The sequence below is a fragment of the Acanthochromis polyacanthus genome, chromosome 10, assembly GCF_021347895.1.
Source record: "Acanthochromis polyacanthus isolate Apoly-LR-REF ecotype Palm Island chromosome 10, KAUST_Apoly_ChrSc, whole genome shotgun sequence".
Lineage (NCBI taxonomy): Eukaryota > Metazoa > Chordata > Actinopteri > Pomacentridae > Acanthochromis > Acanthochromis polyacanthus.
The window spans coordinates 22,787,661-22,801,482 of NC_067122.1; the positions used below are offsets into that span (position 1 = coordinate 22,787,661).

At 39.4% G+C, this 13,822-nt stretch overlaps 1 protein-coding gene and 1 long non-coding RNA gene across 2 annotated transcripts in view; one reads left to right on the forward strand and one right to left on the reverse strand.

Annotated features, from left to right (window-relative positions):
* Nucleotides 1-36: 36 nt before the first annotated feature.
* On the reverse strand, nt 37-1,102 carry LOC127535791 (uncharacterized). Its single transcript, XR_007944674.1, has 4 exons — nt 913-1,102; nt 779-835; nt 493-621; nt 37-274 (listed from the first exon to the last, which is right to left on the reverse strand). It is a non-coding gene; the product is annotated as an uncharacterized LOC127535791 (long non-coding RNA).
* A 7,108-nt stretch (nt 1,103-8,210) lies between these two features.
* atrx (ATRX chromatin remodeler) overlaps nt 8,211-13,822 on the forward strand; it is a 33,858-nt gene continuing 28,246 nt past the window's right edge. Inside the window, exons 1-8 of the mRNA XM_051954443.1 lie at nt 8,211-8,415; nt 10,047-10,108; nt 10,199-10,248; nt 10,361-10,482; nt 10,574-10,654; nt 10,739-10,848; nt 10,936-11,003; nt 11,352-13,576. Coding sequence (XP_051810403.1) covers nt 10,052-10,108; nt 10,199-10,248; nt 10,361-10,482; nt 10,574-10,654; nt 10,739-10,848; nt 10,936-11,003; nt 11,352-13,576 — 2,713 coding nt within the window. The 5' untranslated portion in view covers nt 8,211-8,415; nt 10,047-10,051. The remainder of the gene's footprint in view (nt 8,416-10,046; nt 10,109-10,198; nt 10,249-10,360; nt 10,483-10,573; nt 10,655-10,738; nt 10,849-10,935; nt 11,004-11,351; nt 13,577-13,822) is intronic.

Below are 13,822 nucleotides of genomic sequence, written 5' to 3' on the forward strand. Positions count from 1 at the left end.
GAGCAGGCATGCCGTAATGAAACTAAAGAGACTTCATTTACAAACCGTTGTCATTATTTTCACATTTATTGCTGAATAAATAATACAAAAATAATGTGCAAGAAAATAAATATTACAATAAATAGCTTCTGTATATTACATGTAATAAGTAGTAGGTGTCAGTTCATGTGCTTGTCTCGTTCTTCGGTTCGTAGGTGACACAGTCCACAATATCTTGCAGAAAATTATACAGCTTTTGTTCTCCCTCCTTCAGTTGACAATGGACAATCCCAGTCTGTCCAAAAAAAAAAATTGTCAGTTTATGCAAGTGCAAAATGAAAAACAAGTCCAGGTGAACACATAACAACATTCATACGTAACCTTGAAGATCTTATTAGCTATTAACAAATGTCTTTTAGCGCCAGTGCAAGTTATTTGAAATTTTGTAAATGCAGATTGGTTTGGGTTAGGACTACCAAGAATCACTGCAAAAGCATATTAATTCCTCCTTACCAGCTTGTTGTACACATGTAATTGGCGCCTGAGTGCGTGTGTTGTCTCGTTAACTTGGGTGTTTTTATGTGCTGTTTGGTTCAGAGACTTCTCAGCCAAGCAGAAGAACACTGTATGGTTGTTTTCTTTCTGTTAAGTGAAACTCACAATTAGTTATGATACTCAACATCATGACTGACATATTCTAGAGAAACTTTACTGGGAATAATATCCGTTACGGTTGACAAATATTAAAAGACTGTACACAGTAAACTCAAAAAAAAAATAATTCAAGCTTCCAACATACCACACATTTCTGTTTTCCCTCGGGTCCTGATGCCTTTGTCACCCATACATCCAAATCCTGAAATGAACAAAATACGAAAGTCAGTATATTATCACACCAACAAAGAAACAGTAGTGAAGTTGTAGTTTTCTCACCTTATGTGCAGCTGCAGCGTTACTGGCCAGTCTTTGAATCTCCCTCAGCATGACTGTTTTGTCAAGCCGTGCTAGTGTTGGTGTTGGTTTTGTGCTGATCATTGCAATCAGCATCATCATCATCACCAGTCCAATACTTTGAATGTTGAAGTTCTTCATGTCTGTGAAAAGAGACCTTTAGCCTGCACTGTCAGGTTGAGCAAAAAAGTTTGAATTCACTTCACACTCTCGTCTACTTTTATTGCCTACACGCTGACACCGTGACCACAATATTGCACGTCAGAGAGGAAAGACACCAAATAGGGACAAGACAATGATGTGTATCTGCTTTACTATCTAATTTTCCACTAGGGGCATATTTATCTGTTACTAAGAATTGCCTGATGATTCCTTATCAGAAAAGTCCTCACCAAGAACTGCTAGTCATCACTTTGTATTAATACCTTAAGTGTATTCTAAAAATAATTGGGTCTTAGGACTACTTGGGGACTTTTTTCACGCTAATCTTTTTGATTTATTACAGACGAAAAGCACAAGTAGAACTGGGGAAATTAAAGTGTACCATGCCACCTTATTTGTCACATTATTTGCATAGCATATATAGGGAATACACAATGTTAACTACGCAGTAACAGAGAAACTTAACAAATCCAACAATTCCCTATGAGTAAATAGTTGGTGACAATGAAGAGGAAGAACCCTCTTTTCATAGGAGGAGACCTCTGGCCGAACCAGGCTCAGGTAGGGTGGTTGTCTGCCTCGACTGGTTGGGGTGAGAGCGTAGTGGACAAACGGTCACAAAAGAACCATAAACACTGAGCCGGTTCATGACGTTGGCAACAGCAAATACACGTGTGGTAGAGAATATGGGCAACATATTAAAGAGCAAAACTATGAAATCAAAGTCGAAACAAAGGTATATGATCATAAATAGAAGCATGAGTGGAACCAGGAAACAGATCATTCACAACAGAAGAAAAGACAAATGACTAGTAAAGCCTTAGGAAGGAAGATATTGAAAGCAGAAGGGAAGAATATGAGACTCTAATTTTGATTTAAATGGCGGACTAAGAGGAGTAATTGCCATGACGACCCAAGCTGCCTCAGGTCACAAAATGGATCCAGACTGTAATGTGGAGCTTATCTATTAAAGGTTTTGAAAACAAAATGTATATTTTAAACTCATATTTCACTGGAAGACAGTGTGATGAGTGAGAGCTAGATTAACCCCATCTACAGAGAGTTATACAGTCAATATACAATTGCAGGACTTTCTGTAACATAGCTGACATTTCTGCTGTTTTCAGGCCTAAAATCAACATGGCCGTCTATGACCAAACACACATGGCATTTTTAGAGAAAGATTCTTCTAAAATATTATATACATACACAATTGAGTGAAATTGTATATATAAAAGGTAATGTAGTAAATCTGTTGACATGCCATAAATCCACACTTGACTCACACACTACTTTATATGAAATAACTCAGAAAGCCTTGGAGTCTCGCCAGTGTTTTCTTCAGGAGGAAATGAAATCATGTGGAGCAGGTCATTTTTGTAACTTAGTTGAAAGTGATTTGCTGGACACAGATATCATTTGTTTCTTTCCATATGAAATTTGACATATTGCCAGAAAAGAAATATTCGTCATGATTATCTCAACTTAATAAAAAGAAACAGTTTTTGAATAAACTCATTTTATTATTGTTTAGCTAATTAGAAAGTGGTTGTTATTAAATTTGGACGGTTATTTAGTTGACATTTTAGTGATATCCAGTCATTTTTTATTAATAAGTGATTGTTTCCATAATAAATAATTATGGAATTTGTAAAGACGTGAACTTAAAACAAAAAATAGTAATTTTTTTTACTTTTAATAAAAATCTATACAAGATATATCCCATAGACATGTATTGTATTGAGCCTAAAGTAGTCCAAAAGCATGGATAGCTGTTTCCAGGTTCCTGTGGGATACATTGGTTTCAGTTTTGCAATGTTTCTGCACTAAAGACCATAGACTGTATATATAGTGGACGTAGCATCTGGCTCCAGAATTGAAGCCCACCCGGAAGTGTCAAAAACTTGCAATATCACGCCGTCCACAAGGGTTGGCTCCAAAAAGCTTTTTCTCCATAGACCCCAATTCATTTTTGGAGAAAATAAAATTTGATAGACTGATTTTCTACAGCTCAGGATTTTTTTCCCGTTAGTTTTCATGGTCAAAGTGAGAGATCAGGTGGCCGATCTTAAAATAAATCAATACTGAATTTTAAATAAATGGTTAAAGTTGGCGGAGCCAGGGGGCGTGGCTATACTTGATAGACAGCAACAGAAGCCTCTGCGGCAAAACGTGGGCGGGATAAGAGAGTCCTCAGCCAATCCTGCCCCGAGTTGCTCTCCGGTCCAGTCTGTTTGATGACGCTTTTTACGTCACTGGCTCCAAAAAAATCCAAAACGGCTACCAGGAAGTAGCAAAATCCGGGCTTCATTTTCTCGGCGTTGAAACCAACGGGTGACGTCACGGTTAGTTTACGGGTAAAGACACTCTCACAATGCTGTTGACTTGTTTACGTGTGTCAGCAAGCGGCGTTAAAAATGTCCTCTGTATGTATGCTATATTTTTGGTTGAATCACCTTGACTTTCCAGTGACATGTCAAACTGGTCGAGTTGTGTAGGCTCATGGGAAATATTTTGAGTCAACCTTTGATCCTACACATTAGAAAGAGGAAATTGTGACTGGCAATAAAAAAAAAAGAAAAGTCCCGCCAGCTTGAGTTTCAAATTTATTTTGGGTATTAATGACCCGAAACTGATGGTTTGCTTGCCCACTTGTCATTCCAGGAGAATGCAAAAGAATTATTATTCAAATTAAAGAAATGAAATATTAAGTTTGAACGGTCCCTGTTGTTCCCGAAGCAGAAGTTTAAAAATAAAAAAGATAGTTAGTGAAAACCACAATCAATTATACTTGTTGGAACTGCAAATACTGAGAAGTAACAGAACATTTTGTTTTATTACCTGACATAATGTTTACTGGAGAAATTAATGACTTTACTGCCTTCTTTCATCATATAAAGTTTCCATTATATGATGATATGATGAATCCTTGCATCATATAAAATTTCTATTATATGATGAATCCTTGCATCATCTGACACATTTTGCTTTTGTCACTTACACACGTGGACAAAATTGTTGGTACCCCTCAGTTCAAGAAGGAAAAACCCACAATTCTCACTGAAATCACTTGAAACTCACAAAAGTAACAATAAATAAAAAATGATTGAAAATTAAATAATCAAAAACAGCCATTACTTTTGAATTGTTGATTAACATAATTATTTAAAAAAACAAACTAATGAAACAGGCCTGGACAAAAATGATGGTACCTCTATAAAAGATTGAAAACTATTTGACCAGAGTGACATGATTAACTCAAGTGTGTCATTTAATTGACATCACAGGTGTTTCCAAACTCATAATCAGTCAGTCTGCCTATTTAAAGGGAGACAAGTAGTCACCCTGCTGTTTGGTGAAAAGGTGTGTACCACACTGAACATGGACAACAGAAAGCGAAGGAGAGAATTGTCCCAGGACATCCGAAAAAAATTATAGACAAACATCTTAAAGGTAAAGGCTATAAGACCATCTCTAAACAGCTTGAAGTTCCTGTGACAACAGTGGCTCATATTATTCAGAAGTTCAAGACCCACGGGACAGTAGCCAACCTCCCTGGACGTGGCCGCAAGAGGAAAATTGATGACAAATTGAAGAGACGGATCGTTCGAATTGTATCCAAAGAGCCCAGAGCAACCTCCAAAGAAATTAAAGGTGAACTCCAAGGCCAAGGTACATCAGTGTCAGATCGCACCATTCGTCGTTGTTTGAGCCAAAGTGGACTTCATGGGAGACGACCAAGGAGGACACCACTGCTGAAAAAAACTCATAAAAAAGCCAGACTGGAATTTGCAAAAATGCATGTTGACAAGCCACAAAGCTTCTGGGAGAATGTCCTTTGGACAGATGAGACCAAACTGGAGCTTTTTGGTAAGGCACATCAACTCTATGTTCATAGACTCAAAAACCAAGCATACGAAGAAAAGAACACTGTCCCTACAGTGAAACATGGAGGAGGCTCAGTAATGTTTTGGGGCTGCTTTGCTGCATCTGGCACAGGGTGTCTTGAAAGTGTGCAAGGTACGATGAAATCTGAAGACTATCAAGGCATTCTGGAGAGAAATGTGCTGCCTAGTGCCAGAAAGCTTGGTCTCAGTCGCAGGTCATGGGTCTTCCAACAGGACAACGATCCAAAACACACAGCCAAAAACACCCAAGAATGGCTGAGAGAAAAGCGTTGGACTATTCTAAAGTGGCCTTCTATGAGCCCAGATCTGAATCCCATTGAACATATGTGGAAGGAGCTGAAACATGCCATTTGGAGAAGACACCCATCAAACCTGAGACAACTGGAGCTGTTTGCTCATGAGGAGTGGGCCAAAATACCTGTTGACAGCTGCAGAACGCTCATTGACAAATACAGAAATCGTTTAATTGCAGTGATTGCCTCAAAAGGTTGTGCAACAAAATATTAAGTTATGGGTACCATCATTTTTGTCCAGCCCTATTTCATTAGTTTGTTTTTTTAAATAATTATGTTAATCAACAATTCAAAAGTGATGGCTGATTTTGATTATTTAATTTTCAATAAATTTTTATTTATTGTTACTTTTGTGAGTTTCAAGTGATTTCAGTGAGAATTGTGGGTTTTTCCTTCTTTAACTGAGGGGTACCAACAATTTTGTCCACATGTGTATGCTGTAATACTATAGAGTATATGCGCTACTGCACCACCGACTGACAACCTTTGAATATTAGCCCCATCTTCAGGTAATATTTGTAATATTCAACACCGGTGTAGTTTACTGAAATGAATAAGAGACCCTGATGAAATTTTAAAATTCAAATAAAATACATGACTTTTTTCATAAATATAAAATAAAATTTGGTACTGCCATCGCTAAAAATTAAGTGGTGGTTCCTTACTGTTGGTTTTTTTTGTTTTAAATCTACCTCCACTTAAACTTCAATTCAAAAATTCAGTTCAAGTCAGATCAATGCAAATACATTTCAATTCAGTATGCTTTACTGACACCAATGTCAGATTACCAGTACTGACAAAATGGTAAATGGTAAAATGGTTGTATTTATATAGCGCTTTTATCCAAAGCGCTTTACATGATATAAAGTGTCACAGGTGTTATTCCAAAAAAGATAAAAAGGTATAAAGAATCTGATTAGGTTGATTAAAAAAGAGGCGATGCCAAAATAAAAGTAAAGCGGTAGATACATTTCCTGTGTGTGTGCCATATATAAAATATTCTGTGTCAAGATAACTGTCATATAGAGCAATTCTTTAATTATCTGTCCCTCTTCTGCTGTGTGTCCCTTTACTAACAGAATCTGTAGCTCTTCATTGTCGACCAGTTCTGTTGGGTTTGGGATTAACAGGTTAAACTGTTTAGAGTATTTCTGTATTATTTCATTTTAAATGAGATGTTCATCTCCGTTTACCTCGCCTGTGATGCAGAAACCACAGACTCTCGCTTTTGTTGGCGGCCACAATTTCTTGTGTTATCCTTCAGCTGTGTGGCTGGACTGTGGTCATCAAGTCAACAAAGAGACATTCTGACAATTTACATGTGGTTTCGCAGTCAGATAACAGTGACCTTTATTTGGTTTGATTCTTTTACAGTTTGAGATTTTACCAATTTTATGTTAATGTAATAATTTGGTTGACTGATTAGTGGTTGGAGAGTAGTGCTGGTCTGAGGCTGATCACTAATCTGATCACTAAGTCTCTGAACCAGCAGAATGGACTTTTTGAGGGACCTAATTGTTGTGTTTGTGGGTCTGTCTGTATCAGTTCAGGCAAAATTCAGGATATATGTTGCTACAACATGTCATCTAATTCACACCCATAGGTGGAATTTTATTCTTTCATATGTTTTCAGTCCTGGGAATTTTTAGATTTTCATCTTCATAAAAACACACCTTGCCTGGGATCAGTTTCTCAATCGTTTTAATTATCTGCCCTTGAACATTTAAAAAGTGCACATTGATGTGTCCTATTTACAGCTTTCCACTACCATTTTATGAACTTTTGACGCATCGAACAATTTGATCTATGGCAAGACACTATATCTAATGTTTAGGAAGGAAAAGGTGGTCGCAGTGATCATGTGCTAAAAGCTGATTCTTTTTTACTATATCTGTCTGCAGCTGCTTTCATCTGAGTAATGACATTCAAATACACATTACTTTATGTCTGTGGTGATAGCAAAGGTACGCCATTCTAGTAACCAAATAATTGTGATCAAATGATTGGACCTAATAGTGCAATTAGACATGACATTTGATTTAAGGGAGTGCTGTAGTGTCTAATGTCCTTGTTTATATTTGGATACTGTGACTAACATGATTTACAAATGGGTTTTATATTTTATATATATATATATATATATATATATATATGCAAATATTTTGTGGAATATAATATTTAAAATATAACCCTCATAAATGAAATCAAATCATTCTGATGCACGAATAATATTTCAGAGTCCGGAGGCTGCAATCTCATCTGGCAAATAGAAAATTATATAACTTGAATTGATCCTATTTCAACTGGTAAAAACAACTATACTGGTTACAGTGGCTTGCAAAAGTATTCATACTCCTTGAACTTTTCCACATTTTGTCATGTTATGACTACAAACAAATATATTTATTGGAATTTTATGTGAAAGACCAATACAAAGTGGCATACAATTGCCATGTCTGATAAATAAAAAATAAAATAAAAGTGATTCAGTGGCAAATGTAAATAAACCATAAAATCGATCCCACTGCTGTTTAAGAATATTTAATGCAAATGTTATCTATGACCCCTGATTTTACATGATTTACTTAGTAACATGTCTTTGCACAGAAGAAAAAAATCAATGTGAGATAGTCATGAGTGAACTTTTTTTTAATTGGTGTATTGAGATGGAATGATCTAGGAGTAAAATTGGACAGAAATCACTTTTTGGCTGATGGTCACTTCATGCCAGTTTATCTTTTTATAGTTTAAGCACATACTACTTGCACTTATTGAAGTGAAAGTTGCATGATGTTGAGCCTGTCTCCTCTGCAGCTGGCCCGCGGTTCCTCAGCCATGTCGGAACCGAGTGCTTTGATAATGGACCAGTCAGAGCCTCGGAGCCGCTCAGCCAATAGGGTCGCTCATAGGATTCAGGCTACATGCGCCATTTTACTGCGTCCACAGCCATCCGGCAAGATGGTCCCTTTGCTTTGTCTCCCCTGACCGGAGTTGTTTCGGTATTCAGCGCTTATTCTTGCTTTCAAACCCTCGAAAACCCGCTCTTTGGATCGAACCGAGATACTCGCACCCTGAACAAAACGCATCTCTGTCAGTCAAGAAATGACGACGGCGGAAAGCAGGTAAGAACACTGTTTGGTCTGTTTGTTTAGACAAGTCAGTTTTGCATTGATTGCCGTGCTACCTTTGCTAGCGGCGAGCCGGGCCATGCTACATAGCTAGCCGAGCTACTAGCTGCGCAGCCGGCAATGTTCAAGTTCACACACACGCAGATTCACATGCACAAATGCTTATTCCGGGGTGTTTGTCGGAGTAATCGCACTTCACAACATGGCATCGATTGTGAAAAAGCATTTATTTGGTTTGTCCTGTAGCTAGCTGAATGTTGCCGCGCTACTTCGGATGCTAGGAGGCAGTGCCAGGCTGCGGGGCTGCTCGGTGCCTTGGCATCGTCACAGGAAAGGCCTGTGCATGCATCGGTGCATGCCCATGCATTGGAGCTTTTATGCACTGCCGAGGTTGCGATGTTTCCAGGGCAACACAGGGCATTGAAAAGAAGTAGTCTCTTATTAACGGTGACCATTAAAGCCGCTAACGTTAGCACGTCTGAACTTGGCGGGTCGGGATTTCTCGTGTTGGCAAAACACGGAAAAGGCTCCGTCACGGATAAAGAAGCGACACAGAGCAGCTAAAGCAGAAGAGTGGGCTCTTCCTGTTGGACTGACACGGGATCTTGTGTCAATTTTACGGCTAGTCGCTGCTGCTAGGACCGAGCGGTGGTTGAACGCCGCTCACAGCCATCTAATCAGCACATTATGATGACGCAAAACGGCAAAATAAACAGCGGTGCCTCCGTATCAGGAGCGATGTGCTGCACAGAAATGCGTGCGGAAGCTTGTAAGTAACTCAGATTTGATGGATTTTGCTCTCATCAATGCTGCTGTCGTGCTGTCACTGTAACGGTGCTCTTTATTAATGGTTTGTTTGCAACATCTCAGAAAGTTTTAACCGTTAGTAACCAAAACATAAAGGCTGTCTGTGACATCTGATATTCCCAGCCGCTCACCGAAAACAGCATGGTCACTTAACTACAGGAGCATAAACTTGCATGGCTGTAGTCACTAATTATCACCCTTGAATTCTTGCATATATAACCGATGTTTACATAGCTATGTTTTAGGAGGTTGGCCTCCAGAGAGAAAGTTTAAAAACATCCGTTGAAGAACCGTTGAAATTTGTGCTTTTTGATTGCAAATTTCTCAATTATAGCTGTTTATTTCCTGGTATATGTATATTAGTGCTGTGCCGTCTTGTATAAAAATGTTGTAGACGTTCTGAACTGTTTCTAAATCATTTATATACACATACCACGGGGACTTAGGCACAAATGACAAAATTAATAGTGGAACTGTAATATAATCCACTGTTCTGCTGAAAACTCAGCATGTTTTTTCCCCTTTAAGGTAAGAATATACACATGTTTTTGCAATGTTTTCCCAAACACAAACTTTATGAAAGCATCACCCTAAAAAGTAACACAGGACAAGACTGTACTTTCAGACAGACTCTTGCACGCTGTCTGATTTGCAAACATACGTTTGTTTTCCAAAAGGTGCATCAGTAAATGTGTCTTTACAAGTTAGATGGTGTGCAGGGGTCTGAAGCTGGATGTGCAAAGAGTTCCTTTGGTTTAAAACGATAGTTTACTTTACCAGTATGTGCATCCTGAATTTTTTTTTAACTGTCTTTCCAGGTAAAATGAATCTGGCTTCTTCTGAATCACACCTCAATCAAATGGCAGATAAAGAAGAGGAGGTAAGTTCACCACCAGTCAGTGTGTTTTGACTTGTAATTTTTAAAACTTGTTTTTAATTGTCAAGCTTACAAATGTTGTGTCCTCGCCAGCCTGGTAGCTCAGCAGAAACTATGAAGCCCTCCTCTTCTCGCAGCAGGAGGTGAGGAGCAGATTTTCCTAAATGTGTCAGTTATTGTTTCTGTTGCTGTTTTCAAAGGAGATCACACAGACACAGTTTAAAATGTTAAAAGTTATTTACTGACTCATTTTAGGAAGCCTGCTGCTGTGGCTAAGCACACTGGACAGAATGAATCTGATGCCTCCGCAGAAAGTGAAAATGAAGGAGCCACTTCTGACAATCCTTCTGACTGTAACACAGGGAGCGCCTCAAAAGGTATGAACTATATGAAGGTACATGTTGGTTATTATCAAGACCTTGACATTGTAGATGCTCAATTTGGAAACATTGCTGTTATGTTCTTCAGGCACTTTAGTGATGAGGCCAGCTGGGAATGAAAATAAAGGTGCTATGAAGCTCAGAGTGGATTTCAAACAGAAAAAGCCAGGTGATTGTATTTCTCATGTGTTAATATTCACAAGTGAGAATGCACAGAATGTGTAAGGTGAACTATTTACTTCTTTTGTTGCAGATGATACCCTGCAGAAGAAGGTGAACTGCACTGCTTGTGGAAAACAAGTAAACCAGTTTCAGCGCAATTCTGTGTACGAACATCCTGCGCTCAAAGTGCTTATTTGCAAGGTAGGAAAGGCCAGATTTTATGGAGGTGAAGGTGTTTATTTGCAACCTTGATGGTATTAGAGATGACATTATTTTCTCTTCCTCTAGTCATGCTACAAGTACTACACAAGTGATGATATCAGCAGAGACTCTGATGGGATGGATGAGCAGTGCAGGTAAACATTTTGCACCAGACCCACAAAACACTGTGATTTATTTGTTAAACTGAATTGAAACAGATACACAACAGAATATGGGTACTGGCATTGTAGGTCTCACTGGGCATCTTACAAATAATATTTGTCACTTTGTATAATATGAAATTTACATGAAAATGTAGAATATGGTTTTAAGTAATTGAATGCCCCATTTAATGTAGTATTGGATGTATGTTTGACCCTTTAATTCATTGTTCTTCAAACAAAACGTTTGTGGATTTTTTGTTTTTGTGCCAATACTTTTGGGAAACTTAGTCCAAGATTAAAAGACTATTTCTGAAATACTGTTGAACTTCTTCTCCCCAGGTGGTGCGCTGAAGGTGGAAAGCTCATCTGCTGTGACTACTGCAACAATGCCTTCTGCAAGAAGTGCATTCTGCGCAACCTCGGCAGGAAGGAACTGTCAGTCATTACCGATGAAAACTCGAAGTGGCACTGCTATGTCTGCAGATCAGAACCCCTCCAGGATCTGGTCTCCAAATGCAACCGCATCATGGAGAAACAAGAACGTGAGCAACTGAAGCAACGGAAAACAGATAAAACAGATAAAACAGAGGAACGTGATAGCAAGAAGCACAAGAACAAAGCAGCCAAAGAGCACAAAGCCGTAGTCAATGGAAAAGAACACACTGAAGGCTCTGGGACCATGACTTTCTCCTACAAAAAACTGCAGGTACCCAAAGAACTTATTAAGAAAGCAAAAAAGCTCGTTGAAACTACAACCGGTTTAAACAATACGTTTATCCAGTTCATACAACAAGCAGCCGAGGACCAGGGAGATAAATCTATCAGGTATCGGCATTTGAAAGCCTTCAAGGCTGTGCTTTCTGATTTGAAGAAAGCCCACAATGCTTTGGAGGCAGCTTTGGAGCCAGAGTTCAGAACCATGGACTTGCAGAATGGTAACGAAGGGCAACATGCTGTAAAAAAGAGTACTAATGTTGTGGCACCTGAAGAAAACGATCACATGGATAATGTGACAGATTACATTGATGAGGCTGATGCAAGTCAAGAGGTGGAGAACGAGCAGCATAGTGACGAGGACATGGATAATGATCAAGTGTCAAATGAGGATGAATTGAAAGATTACAAAACAGAAAGTGAGACTGACATTAAAGACCACCCAACAGAAACTGAGACTGATGTTAAAGACCACCCAACAGAAACTGATGTTAAAGACAACCCGACAGAAATTGAGACCGACATTACAGACCACCCAACAGAAATGAAAAACGAACAGACAGACACTGAGACAGAAAAAAAAGACCACTCAACAGACACTGAGACAGAAGTAAAGGACCTCCAAACTGAAACTGAGATAGAAATGAAAGACCACCAGACAGAAACTGATGTAACCAAAAAGATAATTAAAACTGAAGTCTGTGATGATGCTCTCTTGTCAGCAGGTGAAATGTCTTTAGACCATGACATTATGTCTGTGCCTCCTTCGGTTCCTGAAGAGCTTTTTCAGATGGTGGAGAGTCTTGCAGACTCCACTATGCTTTCACAGACTGAAACCAGTTTGGTCACAGACAGTGACACCAAGTCAAATGGAAACCCAACAGACTCTCAACGCCCCCAACCCAAGGTTAAGAATCTCATAGTCAAACTGACTCCTGTGCCAGTTGTGACAACTTGTGGGTCAAGGTCATCCAGGTCTAAAAACAAAGAAAAAGCTGGAGAGACGCCAATAAAGGTTAAAGAAGAATGCAACCAAGAGGACAATTCTGCTTCTGATGCAGTAGATGGGACAGAAAGCCCACCCCCCAGCCGTCGCTCTAGTAGAGTGAAAACCACTCCTTTGAGGAAACAGGCTGAGAATAAGGGCAAGAATGAGTCCTCTGAGTCGGAGTCAGAGGAAGAGGACAAGACCAAGGCCAAATCCTCTAAGAAATCCAGTAGCGGCAAACAAGAGGGCAGGAAAAAGGCCAAGGCCTCAGAGAAACAGACAGCAGACTCTGACTCGGATGAAGTTCCTCACATACTGCTAGAGAAAGCTGCAGCAGGCCAGAGCACAGATGAGGAACAGGAGAGCACGTCTGCTAAAAAGCGTTCATTAAAACAGGAAACGTCTACACAGGATGCAGAGAAACCGTCCAAACGCAAAAGGAAATCTGAAAGCTCAGACTCAGACCCAGAGAAAAAAAGCAAGAAGACGTCCAAGAAAAAGAAGAAGAAACAAAACGGCTCAGACTCCTCAGACTCGGATTCTGACAACGAGAAGGAGACAAAGAGTAAAGTGATCACAGCGAAGAGGAGGTCTAGTCGTGTGAAGAAACAAGATGATGCAAAGGAGGAAGACAAAAAATCACCGGAGAGAAAGGCAGCCGATCGGAGGAGGTCCTATGAAAAGAAGCGCAAGGGACGGAGCGCCAAAGCAGCCTCCAAGCTGCAGTCGTCCTCCAGTGAGGATGAAGAGGAGGAGCAGCAGGCTGAGGGTGACTCTGGGGAGGACAGCGACGAGCAAAAGATCAAACCTCTTGTGGAGGATAACATGGTGGGAGGCAGTGGACGTTTCCATCAGTCCTCAGGTAATGTGCTCTAACTTGTAAATCCAGGCACTAAAGAAACACCTGTACTTTTTGTAAACTACAACTACTTGACAGACATTGAATGACTTAATTAAGTCCTTAAATTAAATGATTAAAAGTATCTAAGCCAGCTGATCGTTTAGTTATTGATGTGAACATAAATACAGGATAATACAATGTTGGTGTTGGCAGTGGTAGAGTGCTCAAAACTTTATTCTACTTTTTGTACTCTTAAAGAAAAAGGCC